The 19465-nt window shown below is 43.4% G+C and overlaps 1 protein-coding gene across 1 annotated transcript in view; it reads right to left on the minus strand.

The window, feature by feature from the left end:
• Window positions 1-18069, minus strand: part of SLC36A3 (solute carrier family 36 member 3) — a gene marked incomplete at both ends in the record, with an annotated part of 21893 nt that extends 3824 nt beyond the window's left edge. The window contains 9 exons of the mRNA XM_081092794.1: window positions 121-290; window positions 3337-3503; window positions 3909-4007; window positions 4929-5147; window positions 6058-6142; window positions 10433-10528; window positions 12947-13035; window positions 15527-15617; window positions 17933-18069. Coding sequence (XP_080948920.1) covers window positions 121-290; window positions 3337-3503; window positions 3909-4007; window positions 4929-5147; window positions 6058-6142; window positions 10433-10528; window positions 12947-13035; window positions 15527-15617; window positions 17933-18069 — 1153 coding nt within the window. The remainder of the gene's footprint in view (window positions 1-120; window positions 291-3336; window positions 3504-3908; window positions 4008-4928; window positions 5148-6057; window positions 6143-10432; window positions 10529-12946; window positions 13036-15526; window positions 15618-17932) is intronic.
• Between the last annotated feature and the right edge of the window lie 1396 nt (window positions 18070-19465).

Below are 19465 nucleotides of genomic sequence, written 5' to 3' on the forward strand. Positions count from 1 at the left end.
CTAAAATATCTTGCAGAAGCTCACAAAGAAGGCAAGTGGTAGAGCCAGTAAATAGTGAGGTAGATGCCAATGTGGCTGCCAGCCACAGCTTTGGGCAATGAATGCCCTTATCCTACTCACAGGTCACACAGACCAAGGCTGTGCGGACAGACAGGTCTGCAAACAGTGTCCAGCTCTCTGACACCTGGGAGACGACGAAGGGGATGATGATCTCGGCGGGGACGTGGAACTGGAGGGCGTAGGTGAAGAAGATGCCAATGGAGTACAGCAGCTTGACTGACTGGTACAGCCTGCAGACACACAGAGAGGGTGGGAAATGCAACGTGGCTCCTGGGCAGGGCCATGCAGGACTCGCTCACCTCTCAGAAGCCGGCACCTGCAACAGAGCTGGCTAACTTCCAGTGACTCAGGCTGGACCTGCCATCTATCAGAGCCACCTGGAAGCTTATTAAAAGTGCACATCCCTGGAGAGTCTTAGTCAGCAAGTCTGTGGCTCAGAAATCAGTGCCTTTTTTCTTGTAGTTTTTTAAAAAGGTATATCACCCTAGCTGGTTTTGCTCAGTGGATAGAGCATCAGCCTGCGGACTGAAGGGTCCCAGGTTCGATTCTGGTCAAGGGCACATACCTCCGTTGTAGGCGCGATCCCCTGGTCGGGCTGTTGGGAGGCAACCAATCGATGTGTCTCTCTCACGTCAATGTTCCTCGCAGTCTCTCCCTCTCCCCTCCACTCTCTCTAAAAATCAATGGAAAAATATCCTTGGGTGAGGATTAACTAAAAAAATAAAAAATAAAAAAGGTGTATTGGCATAGAGTAAAATTCATAGCACTAAAGTCCTGTAGTGAAAAACCTCCCTCCCACCCTTACCAGTTTCTTTCCACAGACAATCGGTCGAACAGTTTTCTTGTAGCCCTTCCAGAACTCAGTACATATACAAGCTTATTTAGACTATAGGTATACACACACACACACACACACACACACACAGCAGCATCCTTTACACACCACTGAGCTCTGTCTTTGTTCATTAACTATGTCCTGGAGATTGTTCCCTATCAGTACATGTAGATCTGGCTCTTCTATTTAACAGCTGCTTGGTATTCCAATTGCATGGATATACTACAGTTTTTTAACCAGTCCCCAGTGAATGGATATTTAGATTATTCCTAGTTTTTTTCTGCCAGTAAACAATTCTGCCAAGACTATCCTTGTATATATGTCTCTGCACATATAGTGTGCAATCCCAGAAGGAGCAATGATGGGCAGAAGTATATGAGATTTACTATTGCGATAGGTGTTGACAGTGGCTGTGTGTGGTCCTAGCCCAGGGGTGGGCAAACTTTTTGACTCGCGGGCCACAATGGGTTCTTAAACTGAACCGGAGGGCCGGAACAAAAGCATGGATGGAGTGTTTGTGTGAACTAATGTAAATTCAAAGTAAACATCATTACATAAAAGGGTACAGTCTTTTTTTTTTTTTTTTTTAGTTTTATTCATTTCAAACGGGCCGGATCCGGCCCACGGGCCGTAGTTTGCCCACAGCTGTCCTAGCCTACTGGAGGGCTGGTTTCCACATCCTTGCCCAAACAGTGTGTGAACACCTGCTGCTCTTTGCCTTTGGGCTTGTAAAAAATTGGCATTTCTGTTATGAGGGAGACATAGCATTTTTAAAAGATATAAAAAGCCATTTTCTGGGATTTGTCTGAGAATGTGTCATCATGGCCATTTTTTCTTAGGCTGTTGGTCTCATTATCAGGGAGGGTTATTTGTTTATCCCTTCTTGCAGGCTGCTCTGGCGAATCTCACGACCAGCCAGGTTTAGAGCAGGTGTGAAGTCCTCATGGCACCTGATGTCCATGTTTTCCAATTAAGGCACCCGCCCCCCCCCCCCCGCCAAGGAAAACGCCCTGTCCCAGGTGGCCAGTGGCAGCCCACATTGCCCAGAATAGGAACAGCCTATGAGGATGCTATATGACTTGTGTAAAATAAGTCTCAACTTCAAAGAAATGCCACATTTATCATCTAGTCATTACTACAACGCAGTGAGGAGGGTGGGGCTGGTGATACGTTTCTCATTTTGCAGTTGTGGCCTTGGGGGAAATGAATGGCCCACCATCCTACTTACCCCAACAGACCCAGGGTGTGGGGACACATAACCATGATAATAGCCAACATTCAGTGAGTGCTTACTGTGTGCCAGATACTTTTCTAATCACTTTGTGTATAATCGATTAATCCTGAGAGAGCGTGGAAGTCATCTGGGCTGTTCAACAAATCCTTCCAGTTCTTGCAAGTACATGGTAGAATTAAACTTCCCTGCCCCCTGGAGTGACTGATGCAGTGCTATCAAAAGAGGTGTATGCTTTAGCAGCTTCATGGGAGAGGGCATGGCTCAGGTGCGCTCTGTTATGGCAAACAGCAACATTTCAGGGAGGGGCTGTTCCTTCAGTCTGAACCCTGGAGTGGGGATGGTGCAGAGCTGAGCCCCAGCCATCCCATAATGGACATGCAGCATGAGCATGTGTTTAAGCATTTGTGTGTATTCCGCTATTGAGATTTCGGAGTTGTTTATTATTGGAGCATAACCTAGTCTATCTTGACGGATACAATTCAGCATTAGTATTACCCTCATTTTACAGAGGATGGAAATGAGGTCTTTGAGATTGGGTAGCCTGTCCAAGGTCATATGACAACCAGGATGCAAATCCCATTACACAGCGTTAGGACTTGTGCTCTTAAGTACCTGGCTCTACTGACTGCTTAGTCACTATGTACCCCATATTGCCAGAATGAGAATAGCTAACACTTGATGAATGCTATGTGTCAGCCCCCAAATGTTTCCTAGATGAATGAATGAATGTGTAAATGAATGAATGATTGAATGTAAGAACTCCAGACCGAATTGCAACCTGGGGTATAGCCATGGCAACCTAGGCCAATTTCAGGAATGAGAGGCCCAAGGAGCTGTCCACCTGCAGGACCCTGAATTATTACTCTGGAGTTAAACTTTTTATTGCTGCTGTTTCTGTTTTCCAAACACTCCTGATCTTTCCTGTTTTAAGGCCTTTGAATCATAGTCAGACAGATTCATTTTCAAGCTTCAGCTTCTCCCAAACAATATGCACCAGGCGAGTTACTTACCTCTCCAAATACCAATTTCCTCACCTATTAAATGGAATTGGAAGTAAGGATGCTAACTCATAGTGCCTGGATTGTCAAATGTACCTGTTATTATAATGCAAACATTAGCAGTTACTATTTCTCGCTAATATTAACCCAAGGAAATGCCACATTCTGTTGCTAAGACTCAGAGCCCACCCTGGGTGGCAGGGACATACCAGCAATTGGGCAAGTTGAGAGTGATGCTGGCCTGGGTTTTCGGCCCGAACTTCATGTAGCCAAACGACCCCATGCAGATGAAGAGGATGATGACAAGGGACATCCCCAAGTACAGAACAAGAGAAAACTGCTGTGGATGCTTCATCTGGTTTTGGAGAGGCAGAACCTGGTGGTGAAAGGAAGTTGTAAAAGGAAAGGTAGAAGGAGATGTGGCTCCTTGTGAAGGAGCCGGTTCCCCACAAGCACAGACATCCTTTTCCTGGCGGCCCTGGGGCCAGGAAGGGGCCTCTCCACCTGGCCACACCCCCTTCACTTCCCTCCATGCTCTCTATTGCCAGGACTGCCCTCCTCCTCCATCTGGGCTGAACGGTGAATCCTCACTCAGTCTTTAAAGCTTAGTGTGGTGCACGAGGCATTTGGGGCCCTGAGAATGGGTCCTGCCATTCCCTTCCCCCAGGAGAAGATCATATTCTCACTTTCCATAAATACTATTATTTGCTCATGTGGGACAATGACTGGCTTCCCTCGAGAGCGCAGGGGACCCTTCGCTTAAAGCCCACATCGATCTTACCATCCCGACGCCCTCAAACGCGAAGACGGCTGTACCGAAGAACAGTAGGAAGTTCTGCCAGCTGGCCATCAAGGGCAGGTTGCCGGGATCTGGAATCTCCTGAAAGGACGGGGAAGGAGGGCACTGGCTTTGCCGTGGCACAAAGATCACTGCCTGGTAGAAAGCTGGGCCAACCCTGACGTCAACAGAGACCGTGTTACGAGCATCCAGGAGGTATCTAGAATTGTTCAGCCTTCTCAACTTTTAAAAAGTTATTTTTACTGTGGTAAAATACACATAGCATAAAATTTACAATTTTAACCATTTTCAAGTGTACAGTTCAGTGGCATTAAGTACATTCGCATTGTTGTGCAACCAACACCACTAGCCATCTCCAAAACTTGTTCATCATCCCAAACTGAAACTCTGTACCCATTAATAACTCCCCATTATCCGGCCCCCTGGCCACCCCTAATCTACTTTCTATCTCTATGAATTTGACTATTCTAGGTACCTCATGTAAGTGAAATCAGACCATATTTGTCTTTTTGTGATGGCTTACTTCACTTAGCATCATGTCTTTAAGGTTGATCCATATTGTACCATAGATCAGAATTTCATTCCATTTTAAGGCTAAATAATATTTCATTGTATGTATTTACCGTATTTGTTTATCCATTCATCCAGTGATGGGCATTTGGGTTGTTTCTACCTTTTTGCTATTGGGAGTCCTCTCATCTTTAAATGTGGGACCCAGGGAGGAGAGTGGAATTGCCTGAGGCTACGCTCAAAGTTAGGGGCACAGCCCAGATAAGGATTCCTCTCTCTTTCTACAAGTCAATAAGAATAAAAAGTCTTACAAAAATCTTTAAAAAATTAAAAATCTTTTTTAAAAAAGTGTTCACGGCTACCATCATAAGCAGGGGCTGCTCAGAGCAGGGGGTCACCTTCCTTACCTTGACCTGCCCATAAAGGTAATAATGCTCCCCGGGTGTCTCAGAAACCCCAGACACTGACCCGCTTCTGGCTTCAGGCACAGACCTGCATGATATACTCAAAGATCAGAATCATGCTCCCCAGGGTGGTGATGTTGGCCAGAGTCGAGAAGACGGACAGCACATTGAGGTTCTGGATAAACACCAACAGGACCAGGAAGGGCAGGATGGTCAGCATGTAGAAGCGAATGTCCAGGATGGGAGTCAGCACCAGCATCTTCCTGGGTTGGCAGGTGTTGGAGGTCACGTGGGCTTCTTCCACTATCTGACGTAGAACACAAAGCCGGGAGGACAGGTAGGGGTAAAGATTACACAAAGGATACCCACGTAAGTTTCTATTTCCGATGATGAACAAGTAACTTTTTAGTACAACTTGTTCCAAATATTACATAGGACATAATCATAGTTAAAAAAAAAAGTTATTTGCTGCTTATCTGAAATTCCAATTTAACTCAGTGTTATATATTTTTATTTGCCAAATCTGGTTACCCTAACTGTAGTGCCCATGACTGTGACAACCAAAAACTCTTAGAATCATAAAATCTCCTTTAGTCATCTAGCCCAACCTCTTCTTCCCTACGAAATGGTTTTCTTTCACCCACTCAAACATTGGAAGTTGACTACACAAAGGTATTTCTTCTACTTAGGTAGCTCTAAAAGGTAGAAAGCTCTCAATATTGGGCACCATCTATCTACTTGAATAGTCCATCCACATGACTTGTTATAGTTCTGGCTATTTGAGAGCACAAACACAAATATGTTCTCTCTACACCATGAAGTCAAGAGAGAAGGCTAAGATTGATTTGTCATGCCTGTCAGGAATGTAATGAGGGCAAGGTTGTAGCTTGTTCACCTTACATTTAATTAGTCATCTCTATATGACAACCCTCAGATACTTACAGTAAATCTTACTAACACTTTTCAGGCTAAAAACAAAACCCTCAATTATTTCTGATTGGACATGATTGCAAGCCTCTCTCCTTCCTGGTTACACCCCTCTATGATCCTTTAATAGAGTGATTCCCAGGCTTGAGAGAACTCCCAAGAGTAGTCTCGTCAGGGGTTAGAAATGAAGCCATCTCCTCCCATGATCTGAACTGTATACTTTTGCTCATGCAGCCCTAGCAGGAGGAGGTCTGCTTTGCTCCCATTCTATCTAGAAGAGGCCTCTTTACCTGTTGTAAATTGTCTGCCATAAACATAAAATACACACTGCAGAAGCCCAGTTGAGTGACGATTAATAAGAAGCTGACGGTGTACCTGGGAAAGAAAAGAAGAGGCAGACAGAGGGAGAAAATTATTTTTTAAAAATGCACTCATTTCTATTTTTTGAAATAATTATTTCTGTTATTTTAAATATTTCCCCACTTTTCTATATTGAAAATTTTCAAGTCCACAGAAAAAGGTGAAAGACCAGAATAATTAACATCATATATCCATATAACTAGATATACCAATTGTTAACTTTTGGCCCTAACTGCATCATGTATGTATTTCATACACACACACACACACACTTTTTCAGAACCATTTGAAAGTCAATTGTAGATAGAACACTTCAACTCTAAATACCTCGGCAGACCTCTCTTAAGACTATGATGCCCAGAAAATCAACTTCAATATACACATATAGTCCATATTTTTAAATAACCCAATTCTCTACAAAATATCTTGATTAGCTGTGTGTTTTTTTAATTCAGAATCTAATCAAGGTTTGTATATTGCATTAAGGCTGTGTCTCTTTAGTCTTTTTTTCATGTGGAACAGCCCCAAATCCGCCTTTTTTGTTTTCCATGACCTTGTTTTTCTGGGAAGAGTCCAGGCCAACTGTCATGCTGAATGCCCCCATTGTGGACTTGTATAATTGTTTCCTCGTGATCAGGTCCAGATAAGCACTTTGGTAAGCTTACCACATAAGTGATATTTTGTACGTTTTTTCATCATATCGGGAGGCACATGCTGTCCTGTGGTTACACTGTGAAGTGACTGCCGGACTTTTCCAAATGTGCATTTCCTTCTCTGTGATCTGATGGTAAAACTTTGAGATGGCATGAAAATCCGATTCCCCCCAAACTAAGGGTTTTAACATTCATTAACGACCCTTGCCTGAATCAATTATCTCATCAGTGGTTGCAAGGTGGTGGTTTTCTAATTTTATCTGTCATTTCTTCTAAATTTATTAGCTAGCATTATTCTTTCTCCGCTTTTAAAAAAATTACAATAGACTCACATTAATTTTTTTGAACTTTTGAGCCAAACTGATGACATTGCTGGGAAGCAAGATTTCAAATGCTCCCTCCGATCTATTATTTTAAAATTTAATATATTATACTCCATCATAATCATTATGCTTTTTATTTTTAAAATATGTTTTTATTGACTTCAAAGAGGGGGAGGGAGAGGGAGAGAGAGATAGAAACATCAATGATGAGAGAGAATTATCGACTGGCTGGTGATTGAGCCCACAACGAAGGCATGTGCCCTGACCGGGAATCAAACCGTGACCTCTTGGTTCATAAGTCAGTGCTCAACCACTGAGTAACAATGGCTGGGCTCTCTTAGATTTTTAAATTGTCTCCATTTGAGGATGCATTTATTTATTTTGGGGAACAAAAATATACTCCTCTACTTAGATTCTAAAGTTTAGATCGGTCTTTTTCAAAATTGGGTTGTAGTATCAATTGCATCAGAATCATCTGAGGTTTAGGCATTCCTGGCTCTCATATCAGCTTTTGAGTCAGAGGCTGGGTGATGTCATGTGAGATTTCAAAATGGAGAAGTCTTTTGTGTCTTTACTAGGCAGATTTTCAAACATATACAAAAGCAATGACAATAATTCAATGAATTCTCGTGTGCCCATGCCAGCTTCAACAACAGTGAAGTTTTTCCCCCTCCTCTTCCATCTATCCCTTCACCCCTACGCCATGCACATGCTTCTTTTGTTGGAATATTTGTAGCAAACGGAAGATCTTGTGGCACTAACTCAGAATGCAACCCTAATGGACAAGGACTTAAACAAATGGCCATCGTGTCATTATCAACCCAGACAAAATTAACAATAATTCCTTAATATTATTTAATATTCAGTCCATATGAATATGAATAATATTTCTCTGATTGGCTCAAAAATGTCTATTTTACAGTTTCTAAAAAGTTTATACATTGCATTTAGTTATTAAGTCTCTTAAGTTTTTTAAACTGCTAGATTCCCTTTGACCTGTTTTATTTGTTTTTCTTTGCAACTTTTAATTTTTTGGTTAGTATTGAAGCTCTCAGATACTTTGTCCCATAGTATGGCCCACTTTCTAGATTTTGGTTGATGACTTCATAATGTCAGTTATCTTGTTTCTCTAGCCTGTGTTTCCTGTAAACTGATGTTAGACCTAGCAGCTTGATTAGACTGAGGTTCATCATGTATCTTTCTAGTGAGGATATTTCAGAGGCGCGCTCTGTACTCCCTACTGTACCCTTTTATAAGATACCTCACGCCTGGCTGTCCTGTGTGTAAACATGAGATGCCAAGATTAGTACCTGGGGTCTGGTGGTGTCAGTGTATTCTTCCTTCACGAAGTTTCCCAATACCTTTCGGCTAATGGCTTGAACATCCATTGATGATTATTGCCTACATGCAATGGGCAGTTTTGTGTTTTTGTTTTTTTAAAAAAATTTTTTTAAAATCTGTCATTGATCTTTTTTTTTTTTTTTTTTTTGAGAGAGAGAGAGAGAGAGAGAGAGAGAGAGAGAGAGAGAGAGAGAAACATTGGTGAAGCAGCAAAACACTGATCTGCCGCTTCCCGCACACCACCACTGGGGATCGAGCCTGCAACCCGGGCATGTGCCCTGACCAAGAATTAAAGTGGCAACCTTTCAGTGCACAGGACACGGCTCAACCAACTGAGCCACACCAGCCAGGGCTGAAATGAGCAGTTTTTAATTAAGCTCCCCAGGTACCCCTTGGCACACTAAAAATTACCAATCATTGTTATAAATGTTTTCCCAACTCTTTCTCAGTTACTGGACCGCCAGAGAAATGGAATGATGGGAGCTAGATGTTCTGGATTCCAGTCCTCGCTCTGCCACTGCATTGCTGTGTCAACTTGGGCAGCTTTATTGCCCCATCTGGGCTTCATTTTTTCTTCCATTAGAATAGCCATGGTTATGGTGATCTCTAAGGACTCTTTCCACCCAAACGTTTTCCTCATGGTGCCATCAGAAACTGATAAACCGTGGTAACAAAGGATGGGGCAATTAGGAGTCACCCATTATTGCTGCCCCAAGATTTCACAGGCCTGATAATTAGTGTGACTCCTAATCAGGAGATCAATGACCTACTGAGAGTCCCAAGTGAGGAGTGGCCACAGGAATCTTGGGAGCCACAGTGCTGACTCATTACCTCCTGAGGGGCTCTGCTGGGAAGGATGAAACGTGAGGTCCTTTTTAAGATTTTTTTTATTGGTTTTTAGAGAGAGAGAAAGGTAGAGGGAGAGAGAGAGAAATATCAATGTGAGAGCAGAACATGGATGAGCTGTCTCGTGCACAACCCCTACGGGGATCGAGCCTACAAACCTGGGCATGTGTCCTGACCGGGTATCGAACCGGCAACCCCTTGGTGCATGGGAAGATGCACACTGGCCAAGGCTGAAATGTCAGGTTCTTGATTGAATTTCTGCTCCACCACTATCTCTATGTCCTTGGATGTGTTATTTTGTCTTTATGAGCCTTGGTTACTTCATATTCCCAGGACAAAAAACCCCGGCCTACCTCACAAAGTCATTGAGAAGATCCAAGGAGCCAAGACATAGAAAAGCATTTTGTATGCCATAAACTTTTTATCAAGCAAGGGAACAACCTAAATGTTTACTATTAGGAAAAGAATTAGATAAATCTATGGTATACATCCATACCGGGAACATCGTGAGCTTTAAAAAGATGAGAGAGATTTCTATGTCCCCATGTGGAAAGAAATTTGAAACATATTGTTAAATGAAAGAGCAGATTTCCAAAAAATATTCTAATTAATGTACAAGATAATACAAAACAAAGTGTATATTTTCAGCCCTGGCTGGTGTGGCTCGATTGGTTGGGTGTCATCCTGTGCACCGAAAGGTTGCCAGTTCGATTCTCCATCAGGGCACATCCCCGGGTTGGGGGCTGGATCCCCAGTAGGGGACGTGCAGGAGGCAGCTGATCGATGTTTCTCTCTCTTTCTTCCACTCTCTAAAAATCTTTAAAAATAAAAAAATATTTTTTAAATCGTAAAAAAATCTTAAAAATAGATATTTCCATTCCCACACAGATATCCACATACATGCAGAGAAAAACAAGTCTAGAGGAACACTGACTAACTAGATAGCAGTGGTGACTTCTTGTGTAGAGTGGGAACGGCACACGGAGTTATTCAAGGAGATGCTCCATATTGTTTGACACTTTGTAATAAGGACATGTTCATTTACAACCTGTGTAACTAGAAATAAAGGAAGATCAGGCGAGGATTATTAGTGCTGCTGTTGTTATTATTATTATTACTGCTATGACATCTATGATGATTACCTTCCCCACACCGAGTGGGTCCTCAGCCAAGCGTTTGGGCAGGTTTCAAGGCTATACATCATGGCCTCTCCATAGTTCACAAAACTCTTTTGCAGTCTAGAGAAAGAACAAGAAATGCATAACATAGAACATTTTTGTGAAAAGTACAATCTACTCCTATAGTGAGTCATTATTATACATTTGTGTGTTAACATGGAGCATTCTAGATATTCTCTAGCAACACTATTACGGAAATATTTTATAACAGTATATACTTGAACAACTTTCAGGAGTCAGCCTCTTCTCTTTTTTTGTAGCATTTTTTTTTTTAAAAAACACTACTATTTAAGTGGATTTTTAAAAAGTAAACAGTAGCTGTGAGTTGATTAGTCTGCAAACCAGGAAGAGAGGATGTGAAAGGAGGTGTGACGTGTGCAAGCCCGGTCAGGGGGAGGAGGGAGGAGAAGAGAGGGGCTGGGTTTCTGGGCTTACATTCCCTCCTTCCCACGGCTGAGGGTGTTGGGACATTTGGGAGGCCTATCCGGGACCATATCACACGCAAAGATGATACTCGGGCTCCTGCCCAGCAGCCCTGTAGGATGTGACACCCACATTCCAGCCTATCTTGTCCCTCTTCCCTCGGCGGCCCTTCCTCGGGGTGGGGAAGGCCCTGCTGAGGAACTGCCCCGAGTAAGTGGGAGCAGCAGCAGTTTGTCGAGGACCCTGATCCCCATGTCAATTGCAGGACTGAGGGGAGTGGCTGGGAGGGGAAAAGATCCCAATATGCCCTCTCTGATAGCTGGGAGACCTTGAGGAGGTCTCTAGATTTCTGGGCCTCAGTTTGGGTTTGGGGGAGGAGAGAGTGAGAGATGGATACAGAGACGTGTTGTTGGGAAGGCAGCATGGTTCTTCTATTTTTATTATTACTGTGCTTGGCATTTCAAATATAAAGGAGGTCACAATGCATAGGACTGGCAAATATTGGTCTGAGGATTACAAATTCAAAAGCTCTGGGGACCAAACCGGTATCAGTAATGTGGTGAGAGGGGCTGGTATGAGACAACGGGGAATAGTGGAGACAGTGGCAAACCCTCTGGTTCACTCCACGTCCTGAAAGGGGTTGACTGGGACTTGGCTTCAGCTGAATGAGTGAAGCCCCAGAGGTGCCAGACTGTCTATCAGGCAAGAAGAAGATGAAGATCTTTTTTTTTAAATGTGAAATCTCTGAATTTTTAAATGTAGGCTAAAACAAAACAAAGCAAAAACTGTGGAATTTCCCCAAAACATATCCAAAAGCCATAGTCAGCTCTTATGCCATCAGTCTGTAACCTCTGTATTAGAAAAATGGAAAAAGAAAAAAGAAAAACAAGTAATCAAAAACAACAAACAAACAAACCCCGGGGGGAGGGTATCATGTATGGCATAGATATTAGAAGACTATTCGGTGATATAATGGCCCCAGTAGGCCTGAGGGAAAAAGAAATTTGCAAAATGTTAGAGTGGAGTCAGAGAGGTCTTGGAATACCAGCTCTGCCACTCCCGAGCTTTGTGACCCTGAGCAAGGCATCTAACGGCAGATCTAAGTCTCAGTTTGCTCATCTGTAAAATGGGAATAATGATGCTATAAAAGCTTACTGTAAGGAGTAAATAGAAGAAGGCTTGCAAAGCTCTCGCCATGTGCCTGCCACCGTGTAATTGTGCCATAAATTTAATTGCAGAATGAGTAAGTGCTCTTAACAGTGTTTTGTGAGCTGGAAAGTGCTCCACAAATTAGGTGTGACTGATATAGTCTCCAGATACACCTATTTGGGTTTGATAAATTGGCTTTAAGAGGAATTTCATCAACTTTGACTTTGGAAGTCTTTCTGCACGTGTCTGATGACTCGTTTACACTTACACACCTCAGGAACAGCTCAGTGCTATGGATAGAGAGCCACCAGGTGGTGGGAAGTAAGGAATTACCAATCACCCATGAATGGTAGTTTTTAAATAGGAAACTCTCAGCATTACTTGTTTTCACAGCATTTGTCTTTTCTTTGCATTGAAGTTTTAAAAATATAAATACTGAGTATCAGATGAGTGCTGAATTAATGACTGATGTAATTGCAAACTAGTCATTTCATTGCTAACTTTTTTACTTTTACTAAATTGTCCCCCAAAAGGTTTATCTGGAACAAATGACCCATACAAAGTGTGTGTATGGGAGGTGGGGAGAGGTTGAGGAAGAAACATATCTCTAAGTATCTCATATAAACATGGCGGTTTATAGACATGTTTGCATCTTGTATCAGTGTGATCTCTCTAGGTTCAGCGGGAGCTGGAGCTTGACAGTATCGTCCAGCTGGTTAGCAGCAGAGGTGGGCCTGAACCCAGGAGTTTCCAGTGGAGTTCTTTATCACCGCCTCTGTAGAATCTAGAACAGCAGGGGCGGTGGTGGCTGGAAGAAACGACCAGGTAATTGGGTTAAGTCAAAGGAAACTGAACACACCCTCAGACAGGGCCTGGCACGGGCTGAGAGAGACGCAGGACCCTCACCTGTGACTGAGGTGGTTGGCGCAGTTCACCAGGATGACCATGCAGTGCACTGTGATGATCCCGATGACCAGCAGGCTGAGGGGACCGACCTGGAGGGCAGGAGAGAGGCGGGGATGGTTAGCCACACACCGAGGCTCCCACACCCGGCCTCTCCCAGCCTCTGATGATAAAGCTGCCTCTGGGGTGAGAGCCCTGCCCGAGTGTCCTCATGCCTCCAGATGTTCTGGCCGACATGCCCTTCTTAGCATCACTATGGAGTGGCTGCCCAACCTCCACAGGACACTTCCAGTGGCAGAGCACTCACTGCCTTCCTAGACTTGGGACTTTTCCTCTGGCACAGGTGTCAACACGGGCACTTGTGACATTGTGGGCTAGATGATTCTTTTTAAAAAAAATATATTTTATTGATTTTTTACAGAGAGGAAGGGAGAAGGACAGAGTCAGAAACATCGATGAGAAACATCGATCAGCTGCCTCCTGCACACCCGCTACTGGGGATGTGCCTGCAACCAAGGTACATGCCCCTGACCGGAATCGAACCTGGGACCTTTCAGTCCGCAGGCCGACGCTCTATCCACTGAGCCAAACCGGTTAGGGCTGGGCCAGGTGATTCTTGGTTGTGGGGCTGTCCTGTGTGTTTTAGGATGTTTAGCAGCATTCCTTGGCCTCTACTCACCAGGTATCCGTGGCATGCTCCCTTTCCAAACTAGTTGTGACAACCAAGAATGTCTCTAGACATTAGCAATATCTTTGGGGACGTGTGTGAAAAATTGTCCCCAGTTGAGAGTCACTGCCTTCGTATGTCTAATTTGTCAATATGTCTTTAATTTTTAACTAAAAGTTGTATATATTTAAGGTGCACAACATGATGAGTTGATATACACATAGATAGTAAAATCATTACTGTAATCAAGCTAATGAACATATCTGCTCACATAGTTTCCATTTTTTCTTTGTATGTGGGAAGAGATTAAAAAACAGGGTTCATTATTAATCATAATCTCCCATGCAGTGCACTGGGCATTGAGTAAAGAGGGTCTGGCTCACCTCCTTTGTTCTGGACACTCGTACCTTTAGAGATGTGACCTGAGATAATATTATCTATCATAAAGAAACAAATGAGAGATCAAGAGTACCACTAGATTCCACTAGAATGTAACCTCCTTATAGCAGAGACGCTGCCTTATTTACTGCTATATTCCCAGGCCCTAAGAATGCACATAATGGTTATTCAATATACATATTTCTTGAGTGAATTATGGTCAAAGGTTCTGGTGGGAGATTAGGAAGCAAAATCAAAGGACAAAAGGACAAAAATTTATTTTAAACGGCAAATTCCACACTGGCAAAGACAGTGGCAATGGGGTAATAATAGTCTTCAGAAATTCTAGAACCCTGAGAATTCCAAAGGGGAGAGACCCATTTCTGGGTTAGAACTGCCACAGTTTGGAAGTTATAACAGAAGCCAGGGTCTCAATATGCCTTCTTTAGACACGGGGCCACTTACCAGGCCTGGATAGGAGGAGAAATTCACTTCGATTAAATGGAAATCGTCTGTTTAGCATTAATTCAATACACATGAATTGGGACTTCCCGTGTGCCAGTGTCTACAGTGGGTACGGTGGAGCGGTGTTAAGATAAATCAAAGTTCCTGCCCTCAGAACTTTCAGGTAAGTGAGGAACATAGAAATATTAAAGAAGAAGTGTGTCTCACTTTTGTAAGTGCTGTAAGAATTCCAGGTGAGGTGGGTATAAGTTCTAGAGAACCAGAAGGTGACAGAGGCATTAATGTCAAAAGGAATCAGTCAAGTTTTACGGAGGAGGGAGAAGGGAATGGCCTAAGCAGAGACAGAGGTGGGTGGCGGGGAGGGTGGGGGACTGGAGAAGTTGTTATCCTCATCTTCCAAGCCACTCTCAGAGTTGATCAAATGGACTGAAACAGAAGCCACATGTTCATACTAACTTCAGGGATTGGGTTGCTAATGGGAACAAGGAAATGGGTGGGTTGTCCTGGGGCATGGGGAGGACTGTGGCAAAGTTGACTGTGTATCAGTCTGTGAGGATGGTCTTGAGGAATAATGGCAGGGTGGTGGGGGCACTGAATGAAGTGGCCCAACTTCCGGTTATGAGATAGATAGGCACTGGGGGTGTGATGTAAGCATGAGGACTGCAGTTGACACTGCTGTGGGGCATATTTGAAAGTTGCAAAGAGAGTAGATCCTAAAAGTTCTCATCTCAAGGGAAAAACATTTTTTTTTTTTTGTACTAGGAGGATGAATGTTAGCTAAACTGATTGTAGTAATCATTTCACAACATCTCTATGTCAAGTCATTATGTGGTACACTTTAAACTTATACAGAGCTGCATGTCAATTATATCACAATGAAACTGGGAAAAGAATAATGTCTGTCACCTCCGGGCTCCAGGTTGGCTCCTGTGGATTGATGCCTGCATTCGCATGTGCTCTTACAGAGGGTACCCCCAAACTGTCTATTGATAAACAGTGCAAAGGCCTCAGGGACCCACCATCCTATTTCCCCAAATGGGTAAACCTAGTTTTCATCATCAGATTCTTCTTACCAAGATGCCGGCATTTTTCATGGCCACGGGAAGACCCAGGAGCCCAGTGCCAATGTTGCATTTCAATAAATGGACCAAGGTTTGCATCATCCTGTATGGGAAGAGCAGGGAGACAAGAGGGCATGTTAGTGGAAGGGAAGGGTGGCCCAAAACTCAGCCTCCTTCCAGCACCTCCAGCACCCTCTGTGGGGAAGAGGGACAAAACCCGATAAAGTGGACTCTGGTTTAGGTCCCAGGAGGTGATCCAGAGCTGGGCTACGTTCAGATAGCTCAACAAATATGTTTTTTAATTGATTTTTTTTTTTTTTTAGAGAAAGAGCAGAAGGGAGAGGGGGGAGACAGAGAGGAAACATCGATGTGAAAGTGAAACATTGACTGGCTGCCTCCTGCATGCCTCCTACCTCTGATCAAGCCCACAACGCAGGCCTGTGCCCTGACCAAGAATCAAATTGGCAATCCTTTCAATGCATGGGACGATGCTCAGCCAACTGAGCCACACTGGCTAGGGGAGCTCAACGAATATTTAACATGCACTAAGCGTTAAAGAAAATGTTACTAACAATTGCTACCATCTGAATAACTCCCTAGTACCAGTTTATTCATAAACTCACCCAATGGTTTCTTTCATGATTTATTCATTCAATGTTTATGAAGACCTACTAGATGTAGCATTTAGGTAGACAGTGAAAAAAATTAACAATTTTCTCAATTTATGGAGTAATTATTGGTGCCAGGTCATTGATTAATTCACTCCCTAGAAAAAACATAACCTCCCACCAATATATGGAGTATTTACTGGTTCTTGTTCACCCTTTCATCTATTTACCCAACCAGTATACATTTTGAACTTATTCCATGCTATGTATTGGATCAAATTTAATAACATTTTTATTGTGCATGTAGAATGCTTACTATGTGTCTGGCAGGGGTTAGTTAAGTCTATTTATCTAAGGATGGGGGCACCCATTGTCCCTTCACTTCTAAGAGGTGACATTTATTTCTTGGTAACTGGAATTACTGAAAAATATGTCAAAGCAAAAACATTAAACAATATTTTGTCAATTCTTTGATAAGAATTTTTCCAAAAGATTTGCTCTTTTTCCCTACTTCCTCCCCTCCTCCCCTCACTTCTTTCCTAGAGTGGTGTCCGGTCTCACTTGAATCAGGCCTCCTGGGAAAGGGGAGACAAGGATTTGGAGAAGCTGTTAGCTAATCCCATCATAGATCAGGGCCTTGGAGAGTAAAACATGTGGGGAATTTCTGGAAATTAAAAAAAGTTATATTTATATTTTTCTTGAAAAAATATTACATTGGTGTTATAAAAAGAAATACCAAAATTTCACAAAATGGGAATAATCACCTTTAACATTTTGATTGACATTCTTCTGGGCATCCTTATTTGCTTTTATAAACACACACCATTTACACAAGGAGAAGCGTTATAATACTATATCCTAAACTAATTTTCATTATGAATAGTATGTCCTAAACATTTTTCACAACCATAGATTTCCTTCATCATTTGTAATGGCTGTATTTACTCTATTGTGTGTGTACATACTTTATTTAAATGATCTCTTATTGTTTCGGGAATTGTCAACACTATAATCAGTGTTTCAATAAAATCATCATGCATACCTATCTCTCCCTTCTCTGCCTCCCAATTCTTTCCCCAGAGCAGTCACTACTGCCCGTTGTGTGTGTATGTATGTATTTTCAAAGAAAGCAAATGCAAAGTAGTATTTGTATGTTTTATATAAATATACATTAGGATCTGCAATACATTACAACATTGTCATCTACAAAGATACCAAAAGGACATGAGAGAGGAGGACATTTCTTGACACCCTTATCAACACTGGGTATTGTCATTTATCATCTCATTATGCCCATGGCTATTATGTGATCTGATTACTAGGTAATAGTCTGCTTGGCAATAAAGTCCTAAGAAAAATTTCCACGTACCCGGGTCTATGGCAGTTAAAGTAGGGACATGAGGCTAGGATGTGACCTTTTGTTTCCTGGATGGGTTTGTTGTTGGGAGGGAGGGAGGCAGGGATAGAGAGGAAGAAACAGAGAAAATGAAGACTAGTAGATGGAAGAGAGGGGAGAGCTTGAAACTGTGGCAGAAAGAGCAGCCAGCCTAAGGCACAGAATTGTTCCTGGAACCCAGAAACTCATGCTGGGGGTGGCTACTCTATCTGGGTTCTTTGCAAAACTGGACGACAGGTGTAATACCCAGAGCCACACGGATCGACCTTCTCAGATTATGAAGGTTCTTTCATCCGTTCATCCCCTGTCCACGGGGGATAAGTGTGTAAAGAAGAGAGAAGTAGGAAGACGTAGCCCAGAGCTGAAGGCTGCAGCGCTTGACCTCAGACCTGGAAGGGCAGTGCAGCCACTTACGACAATCTATTGGCTTCCTCAGCAGGATGGACACCCTCTGAACTGGTGTCACTGCTACCCTCGGAGACTGATTTGGACCCGTCCTCCAGGGAGTTGGACTCACTGTCGTCCCTTCGAAGCAATGGAGTCTTCGACATGGTGGGGAGGTGGTGGTGGCTCAGGGTTAAGTCCTGTAACAGCCTCGAACCAGACTTCCATGGGTTTTTCTCCAGAGAAACCAGGGCTGCAGGCCTGAGATGCTAGCTCCTAATTCTTGAGGGTGCCTGCCCTGGGTGGAGCCTGAGCGTGTGAATCAGTGAAGCCCCTGGTGGCAGGGGAAGCTGATGTTGATTATGCCTCACCTGGCTTTTGGGGGACTTAGGAGAGTCTCATCTCAGGAGGACCCTCAGTGCCCCTTGCATTTGATTGGCCACATGCCAGGATATGCCTGGACTTTCCGCCCCTCCCACTTTAGCCCTAAAGTGAACAGTGTGACTGAGAGGAAGAAGGCACCATGGGACTGGAGGTCCCGGGGCCTGGATGTGGGGCCAGGCCCAGTGCTCCCCTATCCCTGGCAAGAGGGAAACCAGAACTACCTCACAATGGAGACTGCTCAGCCAATAAAGTGCTGCAGAATCCCAGGGTGCAGGTGTGGTCCAACAGAGGGAGATTGGCTACCACCTTGCCCTAGGTGGGGGTGAAGCGTGGCTTTTATGGCCCAGTTCAATGCCACCTGCTCAGAATTTCTGTACAAGAGGACTGCCACCTATTTAAAAAGGAGTGCAAGTAAACTTTTAAAAATTATTCAAAAAATACTTATCGAGCATTAATATAGAAGTGGGCAAAAGTAGGCTTACAGTTATGAGTACATGAAACAGAGTTTATTCTCGTATTATTTATTATTGCATTATTTATTATTATTAACCTACTTTTGCCCACCCTTGTATACTAGGCACTGTTCTCCACACTGGGAAAACAGTAGGGTAGACAAGTACTACAACTTCTGCCCTCATGGAACTTATGAGCTAATGAAGAGACTGATAATAAAAAAATGTTGAGTATATGTTCGTAATACGTACTGGAAAGAAAAATAATGCAGGAAAGGCAATGGAAAGTGCCAGCGGGGATGGGGAGGGGAAGTTTGCAATTTTAGACTGGTGGTGACAGGGGGCCTCACTGAGGAAGTGACATTTGGGGAAAGGGCTGATGATGTGAGGGAGCAAGCGCTGTGTGGGTTTTGGGTAAGAAACTTAAAGCAGAGGGAGGATAAGTGCAAAGGCCCTGAGGCAGGAGAGTGCCTGGGGTATTGCAGGAATGATAAGGCCAGGTGGCTGGGTCGGTGTGCACAAAGGGTGGGAGACGAGTAGAGGGGCATATGTCTGGCTTGCCCAGGACTGTGCTGGTTTGTACTTGTTGCTCTGGCACAATGAATAATTAACATTGCCTCTTTTCACTATCAAGAGTGTCCTGGCTTGAATGATAAATTACAGGATCACACCAGAGATGCAGTTAATGTAAGTGGAAGTAACAACAAATGGGTGGACTGGGATGGGC

The sequence above is a fragment of the Myotis nattereri genome (genome assembly GCF_964212035.1).
Source record: "Myotis nattereri genome assembly, chromosome: 5".
NCBI classification, from domain to species: Eukaryota; Metazoa; Chordata; class Mammalia; order Chiroptera; family Vespertilionidae; genus Myotis; species Myotis nattereri.